This window comes from Myxocyprinus asiaticus, chromosome 2 (assembly GCF_019703515.2).
Source record: "Myxocyprinus asiaticus isolate MX2 ecotype Aquarium Trade chromosome 2, UBuf_Myxa_2, whole genome shotgun sequence".
Taxonomy (NCBI): Eukaryota; Metazoa; Chordata; class Actinopteri; order Cypriniformes; family Catostomidae; genus Myxocyprinus; species Myxocyprinus asiaticus.
In genome coordinates, this window is record NC_059345.1 from 58226075 (window position 1) to 58252164 (window position 26090).

At 41.8% G+C, this 26090-nt stretch overlaps 1 protein-coding gene across 1 annotated transcript; it reads right to left on the reverse strand.

Moving 5' to 3' along the window:
* Positions 1-794: 794 nt before the first annotated feature.
* On the reverse strand, positions 795-25727 carry LOC127449919 (collagen alpha-1(XXV) chain-like). Its single transcript, XM_051713550.1, has 16 exons — positions 25586-25727; positions 25371-25415; positions 24563-24640; positions 17321-17344; positions 14544-14588; positions 14269-14313; positions 13690-13770; positions 13501-13563; positions 13130-13180; positions 9572-9598; positions 5573-5653; positions 5239-5274; positions 4358-4411; positions 3966-4019; positions 1035-1061; positions 795-863 (listed from the first exon to the last, which is right to left on the reverse strand). The coding sequence occupies exons 1-16, from the start codon at positions 25607-25609 to the stop codon at positions 795-797; spliced, it is 804 nt and encodes a 267-aa protein (XP_051569510.1). The 5' UTR covers positions 25610-25727.
* Between the last annotated feature and the right edge of the window lie 363 nt (positions 25728-26090).

Genomic DNA, 26090 nt, shown 5'->3' on the forward strand with positions numbered 1-26090 from the left:
CAAATAGCTAATGTCAAGTTTACTTTGGTTTAAGTTTAATTTTCTCAAGCTTACTATAAATTGTAAGTGTTTTGTAAATTATTGTCTAAATGAGACAACTTTAATCAAAGCTAACCTTCCTTTATATGACTACTGTCTGGAATTATATTTCTTTAAATGCTCAGACGCACCAAAATAATGAATGTGCTAAAGAAATTCCCATCCTATTCTTAGAAGAATAACACTGCAAACTCTATAGATATCCTCAACATTTACAATTGCCATGGAATTGAATTACCCTACTTATTGCACTGACATTTTCCATGACATATATAATTAAACAAAGTGGCACAGTGTCAGTCTATGAAACAGTCAGATGAAATGACAGGAATCATGCATGAAAAGAAGCCAATACAGATCAAATAAACTGCCTGTTGTCAATGGACTTACTCTGTATTTCTTGTTGGAGTAAGAAATAATATTTACACTTGATGATAAACTCAACAAAGAATGATTTTGTTTTTTCAGTTTCTTATGATTATGAGATGGTGAAATGCTGTGTTAGAAATTAAACACTGAATGATGACATAAAAATACTTGACCTTGATGGTTTAATTATAGTGTGTTTCAGTTGAAAATTAAAACTACAAATATAAATAGCAAATATTCCCATTATAGCAGACAATCTATTAAATGTGTGATCTGCACACTAATATGTGGCCCAAAATAAGTCCATATGAAGGACTCTGTTCCTGAGATACTCCGTAATTGTCCATTGACATCAGATCTAATCAACAGAGCGAAAGTTTCATTCCCTATTTCAAAATCACCTTTTCTCCTCTTTCCCCCTCGTCACCCTTGTCTCCCTTTAATCCTGGTAACCCCTGCAAAAATACATGTAAACAGATATGCCTAGAGACTCATTGGTCCAGGGGTAAAGAACTTCACTAGCATTATAGGCCGCTACAAGTGGGCAGAACAGTAGCAGGAAGTGACCCAAGAAACAATAAAAGACAAGTCAACACACAAACAGAACATTCTGACGGACAACTCACATCCATTCCAGGAGTTCCAGCAGCTCCCTTAAAAAAGAAGAAAAATATGAAAGATATAAGAAAATATATGTAACAGTAGAAAATCAAACAATTTATGCAACTAGAATATTGAATGATTTGATCGTAATAAAATGGTCAAAATATCTAGTGTTTTTACTAACTTTAAACATTAAAAGGATAATTCACCAAAAAATTTACATTTTCTTTACAATAAATGTCTGCTCTTTTTTATATGATGAAGGTAATTGGAGAACAAGTTTGTCCCTGGTTACCATCCACTGCCACTGTCATAGGGAAAAGAGCAACTTGGACATTCTACTAAATACAGTGTTCCCACACTTTTAATTAATTAACTTCTATGACATTTCCATGACTTTTCCAGTTGATCGGCCTTTTGAAAAATCCTTGACAGAGATAGCATTCATAAAGAGTAATTTCTAGCCAATTAAATATTTAAGAGTAGTGCATAAAAAACAACAAACAAACAAACAAACAAACAAACATATATACACTATAGAAATTTACATGAATTTTCCAGGTCTGGAATTTCCTGTTTATAAATGTGCTGATAACCCTGTAAATATCTCTTTTTGAGTTCCATGCAAGAAAGAAAGTCCTACAGGTTTAGAACAACATGAGTATGCGTAAATGATGGCCACTTATTCATTTTTGGGTGAACTATCACTTTAAAGGTGCTGTTAGCGATGTTAGCCGTTCTGTAATTTCCACAAGATAAACTGTTGGTTTAGACACACCTTATCTTACCAAAAACACTGCACTACAAAGACACCAAATAAGCTTTATTGACCCCGATTCCACCTGGTATAAAGATGCGTCTCAGGTAATCCGATTACATTTGGTCAGGTGAGACACATAGCTGTTTACACCTGGTCCATTAAATGCATCTCCTGTGACCACTTGTGATCAGATTTGGAGGGGAGGGTTTCATGACGACATACATCAGTCACTATGTCAGTGTGTTACTGCATGATATTAAAGCGCAACAAAGTTAGAAAAGACAAAGAAAGCAAAAAAAATAAAATAAAATGCCGCACTGTTTCTCCCAGATCCGGTTGAAGTTTCATCTAAGCACAAATGCAACATGTCAAGCAGGATTATCCATTATTTTAGTGTATTACCTGTATTAAAGGAGCTTCAGGTGTTCGTGCTTGTCATCTGTGTTGATATCAGACACACTAAAGAAGATCCGTGAAGTTCTCATGATTGTGTATGTGTCTGCTTTTTCAAATTTTCAAATCGGAGCAATATTTCCTTTTAAAGCCACTCGTAACCGGCAAAGTTTAAACTCCTTGTAGCGCGGAGGAGGGTGGGGCCGGGCGGAATGATGGACGCCTGGACCCCAATCAGCCTGATGAGGCGAGTGAGGAATAAAGGCGGCCGAAGACGGCAGCTCAAGAGAGAGAGAATTATGGGCAGCTGCCCTGTATGTGTTTGTGTCTTTTTATTTAATCAATTATTATTTACATTGTTAAGCCGGTTCTCACCTCCTCCTTTCCCTTGTACCCCCTTTACATTGGTGCCGAAACTCGGGAGGGAGGAGGGATGCCCGTCGTAGAGTCCTCGACACTGCCGTCCACCCAGGGGAGCGCTGCTCCCATCCGCTGGGGGACAGAGTAGCCTGACCGCCCGGATGCGGGGAACGGTCGCCATCTGCGAGGTGAGGAGGGACAGGACTCCCCGACCACCTGAAGCGATGGAGTCGCTGCCAGGGGCGGAGGAGTGTCCCCACGTGCGGAGGGGCGTTCTGTCCGCTGGGGGTCGGAGGTTTGACTCCGGTCCTCCTGGGGAGGAGCGGCTGTCGTCCGCCTGAGAGGGTGGAGGAGTGATCGGGGACCACGCGACGGCACATCAGAGAACCGGTGAGTGAGCTTTTTCTCTCTCTCCTCTCTCTCTTGCGCTGTCGCTCTGTGTTGGCCTTTCCCTCGCCTTTTTTTTTCTCCTCCCAGGTCGAGGAAGGCGGGGATGACCTGCCGGCAGGCGGGGCGTAAGGTATGCCCCCCACCCCGGAGAGGAGGGGGGATGTACGTCATGCCAGGGGCTCCCTGGCCTGAGGCAATGCAGGGAGGAGTGTAGTGTGGAGGCGGGCGGGGCCGGGCGGAATGACGGACGCCCGGACCCCAATCAGCCTGATGAGGCGACCGAGGGATAAAAGCGACCGAAGATGGCAGCTCGAGAGAGAGAGAGAATTATGGGCAGCTGCCCTGTATGTGTTTGTGTGTCTTTTTATTTACTTAAATATTATTTACATTGTTAAGCTGGTTCTCTCCTCCTTCTTTCCCTTGTACCCCCTTTACACTCTTGTTTTGGTGCAGCGTTTGATTGACAGGTGAAAGGTGGTGCTTCACTGCTGCTGGACACATGCATGACAGATTTGCGTTTACACCTCAAATACGATGCGGTCACATGCGTTTTTGACCACATTTGTATGTGGTTTTTGTGATCCGATCACAAAACGTTTTAGACCCCGTTTAGACCTGTATTTAGCACTGAACACATGTGACCGGATCACCCAAAACACATCTTAATACCAGGTTGAAACGGGGTCATTGAGACAGACACCAAGCAGAAGCGGTTGTGAAAAACAACAGCTGCAAAATAGTGGCCTCAACAGACAACTGTTATGAGCAACATGGCATAAAAATGGTATTAAGCCTCAATAATTCGTTGCAACTACAATACTATCAAAACACGCAAAATGATTGACAGGCAGAAAGCGCCAAAAACCGCGGCCCACATTTGTGTTTGCTGTTTACAGAGTGTAGTGCTGTCACAGAGACAGGTGAGATATCTCACGACACTTATTTTATTTATACCTTTCAGGGAGTAGGACATTGTTTGCATACCTTTCCATGAAAAAAAAATCACCAACAGCACCTTTAAGATGTAAAATAATTGTTTAGAAGAACTTACAGGTAATCCATATGGTCCTCTGGGTCCAGGATCACCAACATCCCCCTTCTCACCCTGTGACAGGTACATTGAACAGCACCTTTTATATAAACAAATCTAATGTATAGTACCTTAAACTTCCTATATAGAGAAAGTGAATATTGTTCTGTACGATCATCAGGTTTCCCTGTGTGGACCATTTGAAATCATAAGCTTAAAATATCAAATGTAATTATAATTATATTGAATTCAGAAGGATTTCCCAGGAATTAAAAAAAAGCTGTATTTGTATTTTGTAATTCATATTAAGAACTTCCTAATTTACTACATAGTTTCTACCCTGAAAATTGCACATTAGGCCTAGGAAAGACAATAAAACACCAACAACAAACAAACCCAAAATTAAAACTTACTATATCTCCCTTTGGACCTGCAGGACCAGGAGTGCCAACTGGCCCATCCATTCCCTATAAATAAAGGTGTGTATAAGGCATTGCAACTACATTTATAAAAATGTAAAAAAAAAAAAAAAATTAAAAAAAAATCAGACTTCCATACGTTTGGTCAATCTGTATTCAGAATGAGCACCCTTTCAATCATCTTATAACACTTTTCTTTATCTTTAACAATTTCTCATGCAAACAGAAATCTCAAACAAACACAGTGAGGGGCATGAATAAACAATAAATGGCATGTTAATGGATGAGTGAATGTTAAAGCTAAAGTGTGCAATTTTTTTTTCAATTTTAAAATACTTCTTTCCCAACTTAATGTGTTGAGTCAACTATAAGTAAGCCATTTGTAGGCTGATTTCCCTGAAAAGAGTAAACACTGACTCTGTAGTGCTTTCAAAACGTTGCTCTATTTATTTGAACATCAAGAACAGTCTGACATTGCAACATTGTCTAAACCAATGGGGTGAGTTTGGGGCAAGGCTTTCTGTTTGACCGAGCAATGCAAGACAAGGTAGTTTTTATTTTCCTCATTTCCATTCGGTGACGCTAGTGGTGCAGGAATTACACACTTCAGCTTGAAATTTGTGTTAATATCAAACTCAGCAGAAAGACAGATTATCTTTTGTTGTTGATCTTTGTGCCTTTAACTGCGCAAATAGATTTTGGATATCATATACAGTTGACTTGTTGATTAAAAAAAATGTTGCAGAAAAATTAACAATACTGAGTCTAACCACATTCCCCCATTCACCATAAAAGTGTCACATGAACCATTTTGGTTTATTTTTGAAGATGTAGGATGGTGGTAGGGAGATGAAGTGTGGTCGCTTGAGACTCACCCTGGGTCCCGGCTTGCCATCCAAGCCAGATGCTCCCTGTGCATTTATGGAGGTATGAGTGGAGGTATGAAAAGTGGGATTAGTACATGATGAACACAGTGAACTGGACAAAAAAAAACTTTGTCATCAAATGGATGTATAAACAACATATAAGGTTTAAGGTGCAGCAAAGCAGGCTTGGCTGAGTGTACAAGAACAAAGGAGAGAAAGATGCTTTTGAACAGCATACAAATGGACCATGTGGGGAATGGAGGGAAAGGTTAGAAAATGTTGAGACAAAAGAAGCAGGGTCGGGGCATTGAGATCCCAGGATGCACGGCTATCATGTACTTACAGGGAGACCGAGGGGTCCTCTGTCACCCTTATGCCCAGGCTCCCCACGTGCTCCCTTGAGACCATGCAAACCTGGTTCCCCCTAGAGAGGAGTGGCAGAGGGCGGTTTAGGGGGTGCTGCAATATTTATTCAAGATCATGTGGTCTTGTTTTTGCTTTCGTTGGACAAATAGAACAAGTCTGCATGCTCCTGAATAAATTTGACCTGATATTCAACAATGACCTGAGTGACTAAGGAGTTAAAATTAAAGGAATGTTCTGGGTTCAATACAAGTTAAGCTCAATCGGCAGCATTTGTGGCATAATATTGATTACCACAAAAAATTATTTTGACTAGTTCCTCCATTTCTTAAAAAAAAGCAAAAATCTGGGTTTCAGTGAGGCACTTACAATGAAAGTGAATGTGGCCAATTTTTGGAGGGTTTAAACACAGAAATGTGAAGCTTATAATTTTATAAAAGCACTTACATTAAATATTCTGTTGAAACTCATGTATTATTTGAGCTGTAAAGTTGTTTAAATCGTCATTTTTAGTCGTTTTAGGGTTTGTTGACATTACATTGTCATAGTAACGAAGTTGTAAAATTGGCTATAACTTTACACAGAAAAGGTTTGTAAGTGATTTTATCACACTAAAATCATGTTTACACACATATATGTTATGTCTTGTTTTAATACTTTTGAAAATGTGAGCATTTTAACATAAAAAAAAATTGGCCCCCATTCACTTCCATTGTAAGTGCCTCACTGGAAACTCGATTCTTGCCTTTTTTTTAAAGAAAAGGAGGAATGAGTAACAATAACTTTTTATGGTAATCAACATTATACCACAAATGCTTTCAATTGAGTTAAACTTGTATTGAACCTGGAATATTCCTTTAAGGAGGTGTGGAGACCTGCTGCAATCTTCAAAACATGTGTCATCCTTAAAGGGATAGTACACCCAAAAATGAAAATTCTCCCATCATTTACTCACACTCATGCCATCCCAGATGTGTATGACTTTCTTTCTTCTGCAGAACACAGTGGAAGATTTTATAGAAGAATATCTCAGCTCTGTTGGTGTTTACAATTCAAGTGAATGGTGACCAGACCGCTGAAGCTCCAAAAATCACATAAAGGCCAAAGAAAAGTATTCCATAAGACTCCAGTTGTTTAAGCCATATCTTCAGAAGCGATATGATAGGTGTGGGTGAGAAACAGATCCATATTTAGGTAATCTTTTACAATAAATTTCCATGTCCACTTTCACATTCTTTCACATTCTGAAAGCGAAAGTGGAGATTTATAGTAAAAAAGGACATACAGGTGCATCTCAATAAATTAGAATGTCGTGGAAAAGTTCATTTATTTCAGTAATTCAACTCAAATTGTGAAACTCGTGTATTAAATAAATTCAGTGCACACAGACTGAAGTAGTTTAAGTCTTTGGTTCTTTTAATTGTGACGATTTTGGCTCACATTTAACAAAAACCCACCAATTCACTATCTCAAAAAATTAGAATACATCATAAGACCAATAAAAAAAATATTTTTAGTGAATTGTTGGCCTTCTGGAAAGTATGTTCATTTACTGTATATGTGCTCAATACTTGGTAGGGGCTCCTTTTGCTTTAAATACTGCTTCAATTCGGCGTGGCATGGAGGTGATCAGTTTGTGGCACTGCTGAGGTGGTATGGAAGCCCAGGTTTCTTTGACAGTGGCCTTCAGCTCATCTGCATTTTTTGATCTCTTGTTTCTCATTTTCCTCTTGATAATACCCCATAGATTCTCTATGGGGTTCAGGTCTGGTGAGTTTACTGGCCAGTCAAGCACACCAACACCATGGTCATTTAACCAACTTTTGGTGCTTTTGGCAGTGTGGGCAGGTGCCAAATCTTGCTGGAAAATGAAATCAGCATCTTTAAAAAGCTGGTCAGCAGAAAGAAGCATGAAGTGCTCCATAATTTCTTGGTAAACGGGTGCAGTGACTTTGGTTTTCAAAAAACACAATGGACCTACACCAGCAGATGACATTGCACCCCAAATCATCACAGACTGTGGAAACTTAACACTGGACTTCAAGCAACTTGGGCTATGAGCTTCTCCACCCTTCCTCCAGACTCTAGGACCTTGGTTTCCAAATGAAATACAACACTTGCTCTCATCTGAAAAGAGGACTTTGGAACACTGGGCAACAGTCCAGTTCTTCTTCTCCTTAGCCCAGGTAAGACGCCTTTGACGTTGTCTGTGGTTCAGGAGTGGCTTAACAAGAGGAATACGACAACTGTAGCCAAATTCCTTGACATGTCTGTGTGTGGTGGCTCTTGATGCCTTGACCCCAGCCTCAGTCCATTCTTTATGAAGTTCACCCAAATTCTTGAATCGATTTTGCTTGACAATCATAAGGCTGCGGTTCTCTCGGTTGGTTGTGCATCTTTTTCTTCCACACTTTTTCCTTCCACTCAACTTTCTGTTAACATGCTTGGATACAGCACTCTGTGAACAGCCAGCTTCTTTGGCAATGAATGTTTGTGGCTTACCCTCCTTGTGAAGGGTGTCAATGATTGTCTTCTGGACAACTGTCAGATCAGCAGTCTTCCCCATGATTGTGTAGCCTAGTGAACCAAACTGAGAGACCATTTTGAAGGCTCAGGAAACCTTTGCAGGTGTTTTGAGTTGATTAGCTGATTGGCATGTCACCATATTCTAATTTTTTGAGATAGTGAATTGGTGGGTTTTTGTTAAATGTGAGCTAAAATCATCACAATTAAAAGAACCAAATACTTAAACTACTTCAGTCTGTGTGCAATGAATTTATTTAATACACGAGTTTCACAATTTGAGTTGAATTACTGAAATAAATGAACTTTTCCACGACATTCTAATTTATTGAGATGCACCTGTATATATTTATCTGTTTCTCACCCACACCTATCATATCACTTCTGAAGATATGGATTAAACCACTGGAGTCTTATGGATTACTTTTATGGGGCCTTACTTTTATATGTGATTTTTGGAGCTTCAGAGGTCTGGTCACCATTCACTTGCATTGTAAAGACCAACAGAGCTGAGATTTTCTTCTAAAAAAAAATCTTTGTTTGTGTTCTGTAGAAGAAAGAATCACACATCTGGGATGGCATGAGGGTGAGTAAATTATGAGAGAATTTAAATTTTTGGGTCAACTATCCCTTTTATGAAAATAAATGTCCAAACAATTGCTATAATTTTTGATAACAGTGCAATTTGCCATCTGAAGTTTGCAGCATGCCTTAAACACCGAATGTCAGTATTTGATAAGGTGGGATTAATGAGTAATTCAGGAAGGCATTAACTTAAACTGATTTAATTAGCAATAAAGTTAAGAAAAGGATGGTCTCATGAAAATTACGTGACAGTGGCATCAATTTTGCAAAATGATATTACGTTGTTCATTACATGTTTCGCGGCAGTTCCAGGTTGAAATGTTCACTGAGTAGCACTAAAAGTAATTTCTCCAAAACAGATGAGATTTTTAAGGTTAATGCTCTATTGAGGTTTAAATCAACAAAACCTACCTCCCTACCCTAAACCTTAAATCTAAACCTTAAAGCATATATGACATGAAAAATGCAATTGCTTAAGCAACCAAGTAATTTTGACGTGTTTCTATGACACTTTCATCTCACGTGTCAACATGCATTCTCTTCTGGACTCGTATCCCAATTCTTTGATTCGGGAGTGGAACAGGGTTTAAAAAAGGAAGTGTTTATTAACTGATAATCAGCAGTTTTACGAGTGATTTGTGTGAAAGGGAATAAAAGTCATAGCTGTTTAACCGCCTCAAGTGTTTATTTCACCAGGAAACTGCTGCGATATGTACAATGAGCCACATAAAAATCATTTGCAAAAATGTAGGTATAGTGTCGTGATTCTTTGAGACCAGGTTGGTTAAGACACAGGCATGGCTGTGGCATTGATATCAGCTATAGCATAGAATTTATCCTGTCATCTTGACTCCATCATGTAATGACTTACCTTTGGCCCAGGGAATCCATGAGGACCCTGCAACACATACAGATACATTATCTTATGGGTTACAAGAAACCAGCCATTATTTTTGCAATTCCATTTGGTGATGCTAGTGTTTCAGAAATTACACACTTCACTTTAAGGTCACTCAAGAGTGACCTTCATTCATAAAAATCCAGATGCTGCCTGTTATGCAATCTACACAGCATCAGTTACGTTTCTTTTCAGATATGATTTTATATCTATACTGGCTTGAACAGACCTACTGTATGGCAATAAACGTCTAGGTTACTGTTGTAACCCCCATTCCCTGATGGAGGGAACGAGAGGTTGTGTCGATGTAGTGACACTAGGGGTCACTCTTGGGATCCCCAAACACATCTTGGAGAAAAGGCCAGTGAAAATTGGTGAGTCGAACTTGCATGCCACTCCCAGAGGGGATGGTGCACACTGGGCCTGGTATGCCAACGAGATGGCGTCCACAATCCAGTAGGCAATCCTCTGTTTGGAGTCAGCATTCCCCTTCTGCTATCCCTCGAAACAGACAAAGAGCTGCTCGGAGCACCTAAAGCTCTCCGTGCGGTCCAAATAGATACGCAACGTGCATACCGGACACAGCAACGACAAGGCTGGGTCTGCCTCCTCCCGGGGCAGCGCTTGTAGGTTCACCACCTGATCTTTAAAGGAGGTAGTGGGAACCTTGGGCACATAGCCCAGTCGGGGTCTCAGGGTCATGTGAGAGTACGACGGACCAAACTCTAGGCACGTATTGCTGACAGAGAATGCTTGCAGGTCCCCAACCCTCTTGATGGAGGTGAGCGAGCCATCTTCAAGGATAGGGCTTTCAGCTCAACTGACTCTAAGGGCTCGAAAGGGGCTCACTGTAGGCCCAGCAGGACCACAGAGAGGTCACATGAGGGAATGAGGTGCGGCCTTGGAGGATTCAACCTCCTGGCACCTCTAAGGAACCTGATGATCAGGTCGTGCTTCCCTAAATACTTACCATCCACTGCATCGTGGTGTGCCACTATAGCAGCTACATACACCTTCAAGGTGGAGGGGGGCAGCCCCCCTCCAACCTCTCCTGCAGGAAGGAAAGCACCGACCTGACTGCACAACTCTGTGGGTCTTCACCTTGGTAAGAACACCAATTCGCGAATAGGTGTCACTTCAAGGCATACAGTTGCCTGGTAGAAGGGGCTCTGGCCTGAGCAATAGTGCCTACCACTGCAGGGAACCTGGGCGGGTGCCTGGCAAACTGAATCGAGTCGCTGAGTCGGATCGTCCTGGCCAGCCATCAGGTTGGAGAGTGTTAACCACGCCTCCAAACTCCAAGGGGATGACCACTGCTGACGTACCCGTGGAATGGGCGCGGCGGAGTGGGGCAGGAAGTGCTACGTCGGGGGTCCTCATGTCCCGATCTCGCTGTACAGGGAGAGGAGTTAAGGCATTTACCTTGCTCCACGTACCCAATGTAGGACTGATCAGCAATGGGGGAGGAGGCTGAGCATCCTCATAGCCTGCCACAACCACCTGTGCGTGGGTGTGTGTGTGTCGCGGCCCTTCAGGCGTGCGGCGAACTCAAAAAAGGGAACCAAGGATTCTCCCTCCGGCCCTCAACCGGGGGATGGAGTGGTCTGTCTACCACCTCCAAATGTGGCACGAGTCTCCTTACCTCTGGGTCGCCCGTCTCAGGGGCACTTAGAAGCCTTCCTAGGGTTCTTGGTCACAGGCCATGAGACGGGGGCGTCAACTTCCTGCGGGGAGCTCTACGCCAGGGCCGAGCCGCTGGCTCAGGCTGCAGTGGAGCCGATGTTGCCACCACAGGAAGGTCGCCTTGGCGACAGGCAGACTGGGTGCATGATCTTGAACCACGGCGGGGCAAGATGTGCTAGATGGCCTCCGTCTGCTGGAAACTGCTGTGCAAAGTCTTCGGTGTCGCTGAAAAGGCCAGCCTGGGAAATGGGGATGTCAAGGAAGCGAACCTTGTCGGCCTCCCTCATCTCAACCAGGTTGAGCCAAAGCTGGCACTCCTGGACCACCAACGTGGACATTGCCTGCCCGAGAGCCCGCACTGTGACCTTCGTCGCCCGTAGGGCGAGGTCGGTCACCGAAAGCAGCTCCTGCATTACTCCCGGGTCAGGACCACCCTCATGCAGCTCTTTCGATGCCTTGGCCTGGTGGACCTGCAGGAGGGCCATGGCATGCAGTGTGGAGGCGGCCTGCCCCGTGGCACTGTAAGCCTTTGCCGTCAGAGACAACATAGTCTTACAGGCCTTGGATGGGAGCCTAGGACAGTTCCGCCAGGTGGAGGCACTCTGCGGGCACAAGTGCATCGCAATCGCCTGCTCTACCTGGGGAATGTACGTGTAGCCCCTGGCCGCCCCGCTGTTGATTGTGGTGAGAGCAGCAGAACTCGAAAGCCCAGTACGGGCAGTGAAAGGTGCCTGCCACGACTTCGCGAGTTCTCCATGCACTTCCGGTGCGAAAGGCACTGGGCGGAGCGCAGCCGTGAGCGGCACTCCGATCCCAGGAACCAATCATCAAGCCGCAAGGGTTCAGGGCAAGGTGGAAGGTTCTACTCTAGCCCGATGCACGCGGCAGCCTGGGCGAGCTTGGCCATCAGCTTGGCGTCAGCCTCAGACTGGGCGACCACACCAGAAGGCGGAAGCCCAGCCGAGTCCTCTGCATCAGACTGAAGCAACCTGCTCTCCGATGCTGCTATCGAGATCTCATCCTCTCCCTGAGCGGCGAATGAGAGATCGAACTCATCCCGGAACTCAACCGGGGCGCACAAGCGTGCTGGGGAATGAGAGGTCCGTGGGGATTCACCCGGCAGAGTTACTTCCATTAAAGTCCCCAAATCGCCATCAGCGCTAACCGTCGCGGTCTTGTGCCTGCGGGTAGAAGAACCGTGGCGGGGACCAGCTGGAGTGGCTTTCCCTCTGAGGAAGGAAAGCTGCGATCGCAATGTGGCCATGGTCATGCTCTCACAGTGCGGGCATGAACCATCCACGAATGCTGTCTCAGCGTGTCTGGAGCCCAGACATGTAAGGCAGCGATTGTGACCATCAGAAGCGGAGAGATAATGACCGCAACCAGGAACTGCACATAACTGGAAAGGCATCTATAAAAAGACGCTTTCCATCAGTGCCCACTCTTTTAGAGGATATATACTCTTTTAGATAAAATATATGCTCTTTTAGCGCTCAACGAGCACTGCCAAAGCAACACCGCTCGGCTCAGAAGAGAAATTCTGAATGAGTGGTTGCACGCCAGCTCCTTTTATACCCGTATGTCTGGGGGAGTGACATGCAAATTCCACTCACCAATTTTCATTGGCCTTTTCTCAAAGATCAGAGGTGTTTGGGGCTCCCAAGTGTGACCCCTAGTGTCACTAAATCGACACAACGTCGAGTGAGTGACAGATAGGGAACTGCAGTCTTACATAACTGTCCTGACGTACAAAGGAAAGGTAAGCATTATAGACTATGTTTAGTGCTTATATAGGCTAAATGGTCATATAGAAGATATGCTCCTTGTGTTATACATTTTTCAACTCACCATGGGGCCAGGTGGTCCGTGCGTCCCAGGCGCACCAGGGGGTCCGATTATCTGTTAATGTGAGAAAAATAAAACCAACTCAGATGACATATGCATAACAAAAATAGAAGCCAGGTATACAGCAAATCAAGATTCCTGCAGTCTGGCCCTGAATAATACAAACTGTCAAATTAATTCCATGTAAAGTGATTTGGCATAATGCATGTGAAATGATGAAAAAGCATTAACTCTCAATACATATGCTGAGATCATGCAAACTGTCATCACATTCAAATAGACTTGTCTTAGTTGTCTACAGCTGTGGTTGACGCAAACCATGCACATATTCTTAGATCAAGTTTTGGTTGGACACTATTGCTGGCTGTCCTTACCGAGGGTCCCTGAGGGCCAGGCAGGCCGGCGTCTCCTTTGTCTCCTTTAAGGCCATTCACACCCTGCGGGCAAATTACCAAGAAATGACTTAACTTAAGCAAACAATGCAACAAGCCATTAGGCCTGTTCGGGATCATTCTTGATTTATGCTATTAGTGTCAACATATGATATGCACAGATAATTTTACCGGCAAGCCAGGGAGACCCATCGCTCCCTTGTCTCCTGATATTCCAGTGATTCCCATGTCCCCTTTAGACCCCTTGTGACCCTTTGAACATACAGCATATGTATAATATTAATTGTGACATAAATTGGACCCACTTTATATTAGGTGTTTATATTAGGTGTCTAAGTACTTAAGCATTTAATACAATGTACTTATTATGTACATACGTGTTGTTGCATTGTACTTACATTTAAAGTACATGCATTTACTTACATCTGTAGTCACACTGTTAACCTTAACCTAATCCTAAACCTAACTTTCCCCAACCCTTACCCTAAATCCTAACCCTAATCTAAACCCTAGTCCTACCGCTAAACCTGCTGTACCTCAACCTCGATAGCAGCAAATGTGAATCTTGTGATAATTTTGAAAAATGTAGTTACACAATAGGTACATTGTATTGTATGTATTTTAATGTTAGTATACAGTAGTTAAAGACACATAATATAAAGTGGGACCCATAAATGATTATATAATGACTGACAGAGTGTGATTTGGATTAGACAATAGCCGCTAGACAAACAGAATATTTTCCCTTACCCTTTCTCCATCCAGCCCAGGCAGTCCAGGTACACCCTCATCACCCTGCAAAAAGCAATCATGTTTCTCTATAGACTGCAATGAACAGTAGTAATATTGTAAAATCAAGGTCTTCACAGCTGCTGCTTATATTAATCTTCCACACAGCTTCCTCTTTCTTTTTGTACTGTACCAGCTGCATGTGAATAAAATGCTAAACTGATAAAAAAGGACTGCCCTCATTAAATTGCCCATCAAAGCCACAGTTTTAGATGGTACAGCATGAATGTTGTTACCTTGATTCCCTTTGGTCCAACTGGCCCAGGAGGCCCGGGGGGACCCTAAATTACAAAAAAAATAAATAGCAAGACAAGACATTAGATATATTTTAATGTGAAGTTTAAAAGACTAAAAATAGTTTTTGTCTAGATGCACACTAAAAGAATGACACTTAGGCCATAATTTACTAAGATCCCTAATAAAGGGGACTAATTTGTTAGACCAATCTTTTAAATTGTATGTGTGCTTCGTGGGTGTATTGTGGGTGATTTACAAAGAATAATTGTGCAAATAACCACACCTGCAAATTTGCTGGACCCCATTTCATGTTCTACTGTAAAATAATTAACCGAATAATTTTTTTTTTTTTCATGAGAAACACATTCATTTAATATAAAATTAATGCATGTAAACAAACCAGCAGCATTGGATGTAATTTGTATTCTATCAGGAAAGACTCAGGATGACTTGAATTAATACGAATGTAGAGATATTTCGATCATTTGGCGTAAGTCCCGTCCTAAGGTTCAGAGCTCAGATACTTGCTCGAACTGTCAGATCCTGCCGGAAGGCGAAGACGACAGGGGAGAGGAGCTCACCCCATGGCAGGACGGGACCTAACCTGGTGATGATGAGGTGGTGGGGGGTAAAAAACAACGAGGCATTACGAGCAATGAAGGCAGCTGTGTGAGCTTACTAAGCAGAGGCTGGATTGTGATTGGATGAGATGCCTGACTGAATGAAAGCTCAAAGACCTTGAGTCCTCCTGCCTCCTGACCTTGAGTTTCTCCTTTCTCAAAGTCTCATTTTTACCAAAATGATGGCATAATGCACAGCACGAATCAGATTAATACCTGCCATTCAGTCGTATTAATTTGCTCTTGCAGTTACCTGAAAATTACTTTCTAGTATAATATATCACTTTGTGGTGCAAATCAATACATTTGCATCAGCAACACACTTTATTTTGCACATGTTGGAGGCACGCCTCTAAATTGCATATTCATTAGGGGAAATGCAAAAATTGCCAAGACGTTCTATTTTGCGCATCTGAAAGACGTAATCCTCAGTTGACTATGTTAGTAGAACAGCTCGGACATTTTTCGAATGTGCTATCAAGTTTGCATGTGTTTTTATACACACAAATCTTTAGTAAATCAGGGCCTAAGAGTACACAAGTGACACTTCTCATACATACAAAAAAATGACACTTAGAGAACAAAAGAGGCCATTTTTTCCATTTCTGTGTTTACACAAATAGGTCAATATTTGACCTATTTAGTCAGTGGTCCAATTAGAGTAATTAGAACACAAATGGTTCCGAAAAGTCCTAGATTGTGTCCTTGAAAGAACCACATTACAAGAGTAATTCTTATTCCCAGCGATACAATAAGTTGAGTAAACTCACACTATGCAAACAATTTTCATTATTATGGATGAAAATCAGCAGGATTCTGTGGAATGGATTTCAAAACTGTATCCAAAGTAAATAGCTGAAAACATTTAAAGGGATAGTCCACCCAAAAATGAAAATTGTCTCATCATTTTCTCACCCTCATGCCATCCAAAATGTGTATGACTTTCTTTCTTCTGCAGAACACAAATGAAGATCTTAAGAAGAATATTTTAGCTCTGTATGTCCATACAATGCAAGTGAATGGTGACCAGACCTTTGAAGCTCCAAAAATCACAAAAAGGCAGCATAAAAGTAATCCATAAGACTCCAGTGGTTAAATCTATGTCTTCAGAAGTGATATAGTAAGTGTGGGTGAGAAACAGATCAATATTTAAGTCCCTTTTTATCATAAATCTCCACTTTCACATTCTGAAAGTGAAAGTGAATGTGGAGATTTATAGTAAAAAAAGGATTTTAATATTGATGTTTCTCACCCAAAATGATTGCATTGCTTTAGAAGACACATATTAAACCAAAATATAAAATGCCTTTATATGTTTTTTGGTGCTTCAGAGGTCTGGCAAATTCACTTTTACAATTCACATGCATTGTACCTACAGCTGAAATATTTTTAAAAAAATCTGCGTTTGTGTTCAGCAAACGAAAGAAAGTCATCCATATCTGGGATGGCACGAAAGTGACTAAATGATGAGATAATTTTCATTTTTGGGTAAACTATCCCTTTAAGTAGCTGTAAACATTTACAAATTAGCCAAAATACTTAAATTGTACCCTTTATTTGAAAATAATTTATTCAAAACTCTTTCAAAATGCTTTTATAATGAGTTAGAACAAATAAACATGCAAGGGTCAGGTGAATTTGCATTTGAATTCTGCAAAATCTGCAAAGCTTTATCTGATGTTCTGTAGGCATAGATTTTGTTTAGTAAGACTAACATTTGGTAACCTGAAATAAATTTGTCCTTACTTACTCTAGATTTCTGTGTTCATTTATCATTGCATTACTGCACAGACACTCTTATCAACAAGTTTTCACTTCTATCTTATAAGCAATATTAGAATATAGCCCTTTAGTAATATTAGGTGGATCCAGTGTTGTGAAACCTAATGCAGGCAACTCAAGAGGTGTTTTATCCTTTCCACTCATGCATTCACACACACTTTAGCCCTTGTTATGATGGAGACAAGGCTCATCTTATGTCAGATAAAACAAACATTAACAAACATGGGCAAATCAGCAACACACAATGTTCTCTAAACATTGAGTCGCTGTTAGGAGAATTAGCAGAATTAAGAGAGAAACATGTTTATAGAAGGTTCATGCAGGGCAACAATATGGCACTGATATAACACACAGACAAGACAGGGATAAATTACCGTAACTGTAATAGTTGTTATCTTCTGTAGGCGGCCAGGAGGAGGGGAGGGTAAGAGATAATATTATAGTTATGCACCAGAACAACCTCTGTGTCAGCATGCTTTGTCTGTACCCATTGCTCAAAAAGTATGCTTTTTAAGAATGACTTAAAATACTACATCAGACCCTTTTCACAGGCTTTGATGATATGTTTTCTAGCAAACTATTTATATAAAAATAATTTTGTCTAAACAGTATAGTGTAAAATTATAACTTTATACTGTATGTTATATTACCCTGGAATTAATAACAATAATAATAATAATAAAAAGTTACCACTGCTGTGATGAGGTTTCTAATGCAGCTGCTGAGGGAGTTACAGTTAAACTGGCCCTATAATTTAAATGTTCATTCATTATAAACCCGAACCAGAAGTCATACATGAAAAACCAACTTTTTCCCAAATAGTCCCCCAAATATGACAATCACTTGCGAGCGGCCCCTTTCTAAAATATATAAAGGTTGCTTTATATTTTTGTGTTTAAAGACCAGATGAAAATTAAGAAAAAAATAAGTGTGATGTTATAAAGACAATTTAAAAAATTAGTTTTTATATTGTTAATGTACTAAAGCCAAAATAAATGATGAAAATACTATCTGCAGGGATGCACCAATATATCGGCCAATTATTGACCAAATTAGAACCATCGGTTATAACCATCGATATAAACCGGCAATATCAACCATCAGTTTTCATATTGCCGTTTTCGTGCTTGTGCGATCATATGAAATATGAAGGCGATATGAAAAAAAAAACTGTGGTTTGTTTATAATTAATTGCGTAAGTTTATTGTGTTGTATTAAGTTTATGAGTTTTTGTGTGTAATATAAAGAAATACCTGACAAAATAAAGTCTGAAAAAGTAAACATGCCGAATATGATTAATAATATGAATTTGTAATGTTCCATCATAATATGTCAAATGCGAGTTCTAATGTTTAGAACTGCAAAAACAGTATGCAAAAATGTTTTAGAAGAGCGAAATAATCTTTTTCCCCATACATAAATTGTCATGTTATATATATATAATTTTCTTTGTTCTAATTGCCGTAATCCACTGCTCTCTATTTTTTCCTATTATGCAAAGTTGTTAAAACGTAGTTGTGGATTTTATTTTCTTTTGCTATTGGAGCAAATGGGAACACAATTTTTTTTTTCCTGTGGTCTCCCATTTGCCGCTATAGAACTTTACCCTGCTCTACTTTACTTCTGTGTTCCAAACCAAGAAATGTGAAAAGGGTCCATGGAAAATTACCCATTACCCACTACTAGTTAAGAGTCCTAATTTTTATACAGAGTAAAAAATGACCTGGAAAAATATACCTATTGTCTTAAAGGGGAAGTTCAACCTAAAAATTAAAATTCTGTCATATTTTACTCTGCCTCATGTTATTCCAAAACCATACTTTCTTTGATCCATGGAGCCAAAAAGGACAAGTTGGGCAGAATGACATCCTCAGTCACCATTCACTTTCATTGTACAGTTGTGGCCTTTAAAAACGTGCACTTTTCAGGCGGCTTCACGCAGCAAATCTCACGAAGGATTGGTCTGGCGGGCTTCTTGGAATTTAAATACATTTATTACGTTTCTCACAATATCCACCAGGTGGCACAAGGAAGGTTGAAAAGATTAACTGAACCAGCAAGCAGTAGTAAGTACATTAATAGTGTACAGTAACTTTCTTATTAGGTAAAGCTAAAATATACAGTACAAAAGGTGGAAAAACTACAAAAACAGTTTCTAGACTAGTGTGTCGCTGGTTCTAAACTGTGCTTAAGAACTTATGTTTTTAATCTTTACATTTTAGAGCCTCATCAATATATATAATAAAATAATATTGAGTAATATTGATTTATTTATTTATTGTTTTTTAACAATAAACTACCTTGTATTGAATATTTAATTCAAATGGTATCCATTTAGCAGATGTTTTTAGCAATTTACAGATGAGGAAAGTAACAATAAAAAGACAGTAATATTTAATATTTACTGTTAACTAATGTAATGATAATTATTTTATTATTTATTTATTAATATTATAAGTTATTATAATAATAATTCATTAAGGCTGTCAATAGATTACATATAAAAACAGCTAGATGTAGATTTCAGAGCTCTTTACTCATGTCATTCACACAAAAAGACAGATTCCTTATTTCTTAAACTGCATCGCAATGCACAGAAATGCAAATCTGCATTAAATAATATAACAATAATAACTTGGATGTACAGTAGGCTGTTCTTACATACTGTATGTAACAGATGTTTTGCCACTGCTTTCCTCTGATGGACTTCTCAAATAACATTTGTACAAATTACAGTCATTTTCTGATCAGTTACTGATCCAGGAGCACATCTGACTGTTGCATGTGTGTACAGAACAGTTCTTAATAATCAAGGCTAATGCAAATAAAATATGACTTAATGGCATTAAACATATTTAAATCATTTTACGTATTAATTTAAGTTTTCATTCATTCCTCAAGCGTCATACATGAAAAACCGATGGGCGCAGACCTCTAGCTCAGATTATCAGGTTGCCTAAACCAGGTTTTTTCAAACTTTTTGATGACAAAGACCCCCAAATATGACAATCACTTGCGAGCGCCCCCCTCCTAAAATATATACAGGTCACTGTATATTTTTGTGTTAAAAGACCAGATAAAAATTAAAAACAATTTAAGTGTGATGTTATAAAGACAATTTAGATAATTAGCTTTAATATTGTTATTATACTAAAGCCAAAATAAATGATTCAAATACTATCTGTAGGGAAGCACCAATATATCGGCCAATTATTTACTAAATTAAAACCATCGGTTATAACCATCTATATAAATAAATGCCAATATCAACCATTGGTTTTTCATATTACAGTTCCCTGTCTGTAACTCTCTCGACATTGTGTCGATGTAGTGACACTAGGGGTTCGCTCTTGAGAGCCACGATCACCTTTGCTTTATTCACAAAAAGGCCACTGAAAATTGGTGAGTGGAATTTGCATGCCGCTCTCCGCCCCGGACGTACGGGTATAAAAGGAAATGGTGTGCACCACTCATTCAGACTTGTTCTTCGGAGCTGAGCACATGTGTGTGTTCGTCCCTTCACCTTGCTATTGCCGCTGGAATTACGGCGCGTATCAGCGGTCACCCTCGCACAGTCGAGTGTTGTGCTTCCCCCGGGTGCTTCGGCGGCTGAGTCCACAGGTATAAAAAAAGAGTATATTTTCTCTAAAAGAGCTCGCACAAAGGATTAGTGTCTTTTTAAAGATGTCCTTTTGCCTTTGTGCTACTGGGTGTGGCTGTTATCTCTCCCCACTGGATGGTCACGAAATCTGTCTCGCCGCGGCACGACTTGGCCGCCTACTGGCCTCCAAAGTCCTGCGCCCTGTCTTTTGTGGATGGGTCATGTTTCCACTGTGAGAACTTGCCCATGAGAACGTTGCGGTCGCGGCTCTCTTCCTTCTTCGTGGAGCAGAGAACCACCGCGGCTGCTTCCCAACCCGGTCTATCCTGTGTTGAAACTCAGGCGGCTGGGTCGCGAGCACCGTGTGCGATTGGGATGTGGATATGGGATCTTAGTCCCCACGGACCTCCCATCCCCCAGCATGCTTGTTCTGCCGGGTAGAGTTCACAAGCGAGGCAGGTGGTCCGCCTCAAGGCGGATTTAATGTCTCGTTCGGGGCTTGCGACGAGGATGAGTTATCGGTTGCAGCATCAGAGGGTGGGCTAGTCTACTGAGCTCCCGCTCTCAGGCGGTAGAGCTCAGGACAAAGTGGACGCTGAGTTGGCATCCGTGCTTGCCCAGGCGGCTGCAAACATCGGGCTTGAGTGGAAACCTCTGCCCCGCCCTAAGTGTTCACGGCTGGATAATTGGTTTCTGGGCTCTGAGCCATGCCCCGCCCCAGTGCCTTTCTTCCTGGAAGTGCACGAGGAGCTTGTGAAGTCGTGGAAGGTGCCTTTCTCCACCCGTACATGCTCCGCGAGCTCGTCCACCCTGACTACCCTTGACAGCGGGGCAGCCAAGGGATATGTCAAGCTTCCCCAGGTCGAGCGCGCTGTGGTAGTGCACCTGTGCCCACAGCCACCTGGAGGAACTGACCAAGGCTCCCTTCCCAGGCATGTAAGTTTTCTTCGTCGTTAGTGGCGAATGATTACAATGCCGCGGGTCAGGCCACCTCCGCCCTGCACGCCATGGCCATCCTGCAGCTTCACCAGGCCAAGGCGCTTAAAGATCTGCATGAGGGTAGGACCGACCCAGGGCTCATGCAGGAACTGCGCACGCGACTGACCTTGCTCTACGGCGACGAAAGTCACGGTGCACGCCCTGGGTCGGATGTCCACTTTGGTGGTCCAAGAGCGACACCTGTGGCTCAACCTTGCGGAGATGCGTGACGGCGAGAAGGTCCGCTTTCTCGATGTGCCCGTCTCCTAAGGGGGGGCTCTTTGGCGACACTGTCGAGGACTTTGCCCATCAGTACTCGATGGTGAAAAAGCAGATGGAGGCCATTAAGCACATCCTGCCGCGGCGCGACTCGGCCACCTTCTGGCCTCCAAAGTCCCGCGCCCTATCTGCCTCTTGCCAAGGACGTCCTCCTGTGGTGTCGGTCCCGGCTTCCCCACCATTGGAGCCCACGTGCCGGCCTCTGAGAAGAAGATCCTCCCGCAGGAAGGTGGCACTGCCTGCCCATCAGCCAGCCGCTAAGAACCCTGGATGGGCTTCAAAGCGGCCCTGGGACAGGCGACCCAGGGATGAGGTTGCTGACTCTGACTGGCCTGACCCAGGTAAGCGTACGGGCTCCACTCCCGCCCCTGGGCCAGCAGGAGGTGAGTACCTTCACAACATCACCGGGTGCCTTCTGGGCCCTGGCACCCAGTTCCCTTGTTCCCCGTCGAAAGAAAGCCGGCAAACAGGTAAGTGCAGCGGTTCTTGGGGCCGCTCGCCTGCCCCAGCCACTGGCCACCGTTGCGGGCTCCCGGGGAAGCACGCCTCCCCTGGACGGTCTCCCTAGTGGGGAATCTACTCTGCTTCGCCAAGAACCACCCACCCCGGGCATGATAAAACCAATCGTCCCCCTGGTGCCATTAGCGCTGAGGCTGGAAGACTAGTTAGCGCTTTCAAGCCCATTGCGATGGCTCATCAGGATGATCCGTCTTGGCTACACGATCCAGTTCACCAGACGGCCACCCAGGTTCAGTGGCGTCATCTCCACTGTGGTGGGAGGCAAGGATGCCTCAGTCCTTTGGGCGGAGGTCACCACCCATCTGGTGAAGGAAGCGATAGAGCCCGTCCCCTTAGTCGAGTCGCACAAGGGCTTTTACAGCCGGTTCGTACAGGAACCCCTAGTGTCACTACATTGACACAACGTCGAGTGAGTGACAGACAGGGAATGTCTTGCTTACTGTTGTAACCTCTGTTCCCTGATGGAGGGAACGAGACATTGTGTCCCTCCTGCCGTGGCACTGAACTGACCACTGACATGGCCGGGATCTCTCGGCTCCTCAGCTCAAATCTGAATGAGTGGTGCATGCCATCTCTTTTTATACCCATATGTCTGGGGTGGAGAGTAGCATGCAAATTCCACTCGCCAATTTTCATTGACCTTTTCTGAATAAAGCAAAGGTGATTGGGGCTCTCAAGAGCGAACCCCTAGTGTCACCACATCGACACAACGTCTCGTTCCCTCCATCAAGGAACAGAGGTTACATCAGTAACCAAGGCGTTTTCATGCTTGTGTGCTCATATGAAATATGAAGGCAGTATAAAAAAAAAAACAATGGTTTATTTATAATTAATTGCGTAAGTTTATTGCATTGTATTAAGTTTTTGTGTGTAATATAAAAAATACCTGACAGTCCAAACACTTGGAGTCGTGAGTTCGAATCCAGGGTGTGCTGAGTGACTCCAGCCAGATCTCCTGAGCAACCAAATTGGCCCGGTTGCTAGGGAGGGTAGAGTCACATGGGGTAACCTCCTTGTGGTCACTATAATGTGTGGTTCTCGCTCTCGGTGGGGCGCATGGTGAGTTGTGTGTGGATGCCGTGGAGAATAGCGTGGGCCTCCACACACGCTACGTCTCCGCTGTAACACGCTCAACAAGCCATGTGATAAAATGCACGGATTGAAGGTCTCAGATGCGGAGGCAACTACACCACCACGAGGACTTAGAGTGCATTGGGAATTGGTAAAAATTTTTGAATATAATTCATATTATGAATTTGTGATGTACTATCATAATATGTAAAATGTGAGTTTTAATGTTTAGAACTGCAAACACAGTATGCAAAAATGTTTTAGAAGAGTGAAATTATCTTTTTCCCTCTACATAAATTGTCATGTTATGTATATATATTATCTTTTATTTATCTTTCATTGTGGCTTTCTTTACATTTTGGCCCGTCATGTGTTCAACAGATCCAATCCATGTTCAATGGAAATAATTTATTGTTACAACAATAAAATAGCTTTTGTACCACTTTGTACATTTTTTATGCATAATTCCTAAGCAAAACGTACCTGATCTGATGACAAAATAAGTGGCAAAATATAAGTATCGGCCTGTAGATTTTTGTTAATATCTGTATCATATCGGCCAAAAATTTTCATATCGATACATCCCTAATTATCTGGACAATACTTAGCCTACTTTGTAGTATGTGGACAGCATATCTTTTTTCTGCTCAATAATTCGGTAAATATAATTTTTTTACTTCTTTCATTTATTAACAATTTTCTTTCTCTGAAATTTCCAACGGACCCCCTAGCACTCCCCGGACCCCACTTTGAAAACCCCTGGACTAAACCATTAGAAATCAGTGTTTGTTCAAAGAATGAGATGCAACCTCTCCCTATTGATCATGAATCTCCTAAGCTGTGCGATACCGCGTGAAATTGCAGGATCCGTTTCTCTTTTTCACATGTTTTTAAAGGCCACATCTATATGGAAAAAAAAACCCAATAAGAGTGAATGGTGACTGAGGCTGTTATTCTGCATAACATCACTTTTTGTATTCCAAATAAGAAAAAAAATAATACAGGTTTGGAACGACATTAGGTTGAGAAAATTATGACAAAATGTTCATTTTTGGGTGAACTGTCTCCCTTATCATTGCTTAGCTTAATATAGGTCATAAATATGATTTTGCAATAAAGATCATAGACATGATTCCAATTGAAAGGTTCCTGAAAAAGCACAACTAACCTGAAGAGCCTCTTGGATGTTTTCATTGTAATCTATGATTTCAGTTGTACCCTGGTCACCTTTCTCCCCAGATGGACCCTGAATAACAATTATATTTATTTGAGCAAAGAAATGGAAATGCTTGCACTGTTTATACTGATGAAAAAAGAAACAATATGAGATGAGACAGGCTTGGGACAATTAGCTCATTCTGATATTAAATATGAAACGAAGAAAAGACAATTTCAATAGCCAAAAGTGCTGTGCTTAATCACATACTTTCTTTGAAAGAGTAAATTACTCTAACAAAACTTCATACGCTATCAAAACATCACATACGCCACAATTACAGTCTTTTTATTTGTGAGGACTTTACTCCAGGTGACACTACACACTGGTAGGCCATCTTAAAAATAGAACATTGCTTTCTATTGCACAGTCACTTATTTACTGACAGTCACTTATTTACTAACCTAGTTCATTACATTATGCCCTGGATTTGTGGATAATCAATCAATCCTGTCCCTTCTGGTTTCATTCAGTCAAGTGCAACCTTAACCTGATTACGTCAGCATTACAGTACATTTTCAGGGAGGCAAAACCAAGGTTTTTGCATTGACGTATTCAGATCTTCATGTTCTCTTAAAATCATGGAGGAGTTAATATTGAAAAATTGTCAGTTGATATATTTAAAACTACCCTACAGCAACTGTCGGTCATGATGTCAGATGGTGGCATGATGTCAGAATAAAGATCATTAACAGACCAATGTTACATTCCCTTGCCAGAATTGTCAGAACTGTCTCAGAGATTTGTAGACATTACTCACTTGTGGTCCTGTTGGGCCGAAGTCTCCTTTGTCTCCTCTATCCCCCTGTCATTTTAAAATATGTACTGAGATTATATTTAAGCCTTTGCAATACTAAAATATTGCCTATTTTTATAGCAAAATATAAGAGACATTCTTTTTTATATAATTTTAGCTTTAAGTTTCAATCAAATTTAACTTTACAATGCACAGCTTACAGCATAATGTTAATTTACCTTTGAACCTTTAGGGCCTGGCATTCCTGATTCCCCCTGCTCCCCCTAACAATGATAAAGAAAGTTAAAGATTTATCATAAGCATACAGAAGCAACCTGAACAATATCTACTGTTCTGTGTGGTCAGATTAATCATGGCCAATGTCACCAGAGGAACTCCACCAGTGGACCCTAGTGGCCCACTGCCTGTCTCAAGTCAGGATAAAGGAGGAGGGTTGGGCATGGGGCTAGCGACCCCATCCCATAAAAACACCCCCTGCTACGGAAATGTCAACAAGGAAAACACTTGTGTCATCGGATGTCAGAGTGAAGCAGACCAGGAAACTGGACAGATGAAGGATGGGGATCAAAGCCATGAGGATGTCCCCACCCCGATATCGCAACTTCTGACACCAAAATCTCACATCAGAGTTAGATGCTGGAACATGCGGACTCGGTTTCAAACTGGAAAGCTGGTGCAAGCAGTGAGTGAGATGATCCGCTACAACTTAAGCCTGCTCGCCAT

Coding starts and splice junctions, on each gene's coding strand:
- LOC127449919 (XM_051713550.1), bottom strand. CDS start 25,609: ATGCCAGGCCCTAAAGGTTCAAAG. Junction 13,564..13,689: donor TGGGTCTCCCTGGCTTGCCG/GTAAAATTATCT, acceptor ATTTGCCCGCAG/GGTGTGAATGGCCTTAAAGG. Junction 5,275..5,572: donor GAGGACCCCTCGGTCTCCCT/GTAAGTACATGA, acceptor ATAAATGCACAG/GGAGCATCTGGCTTGGATGG.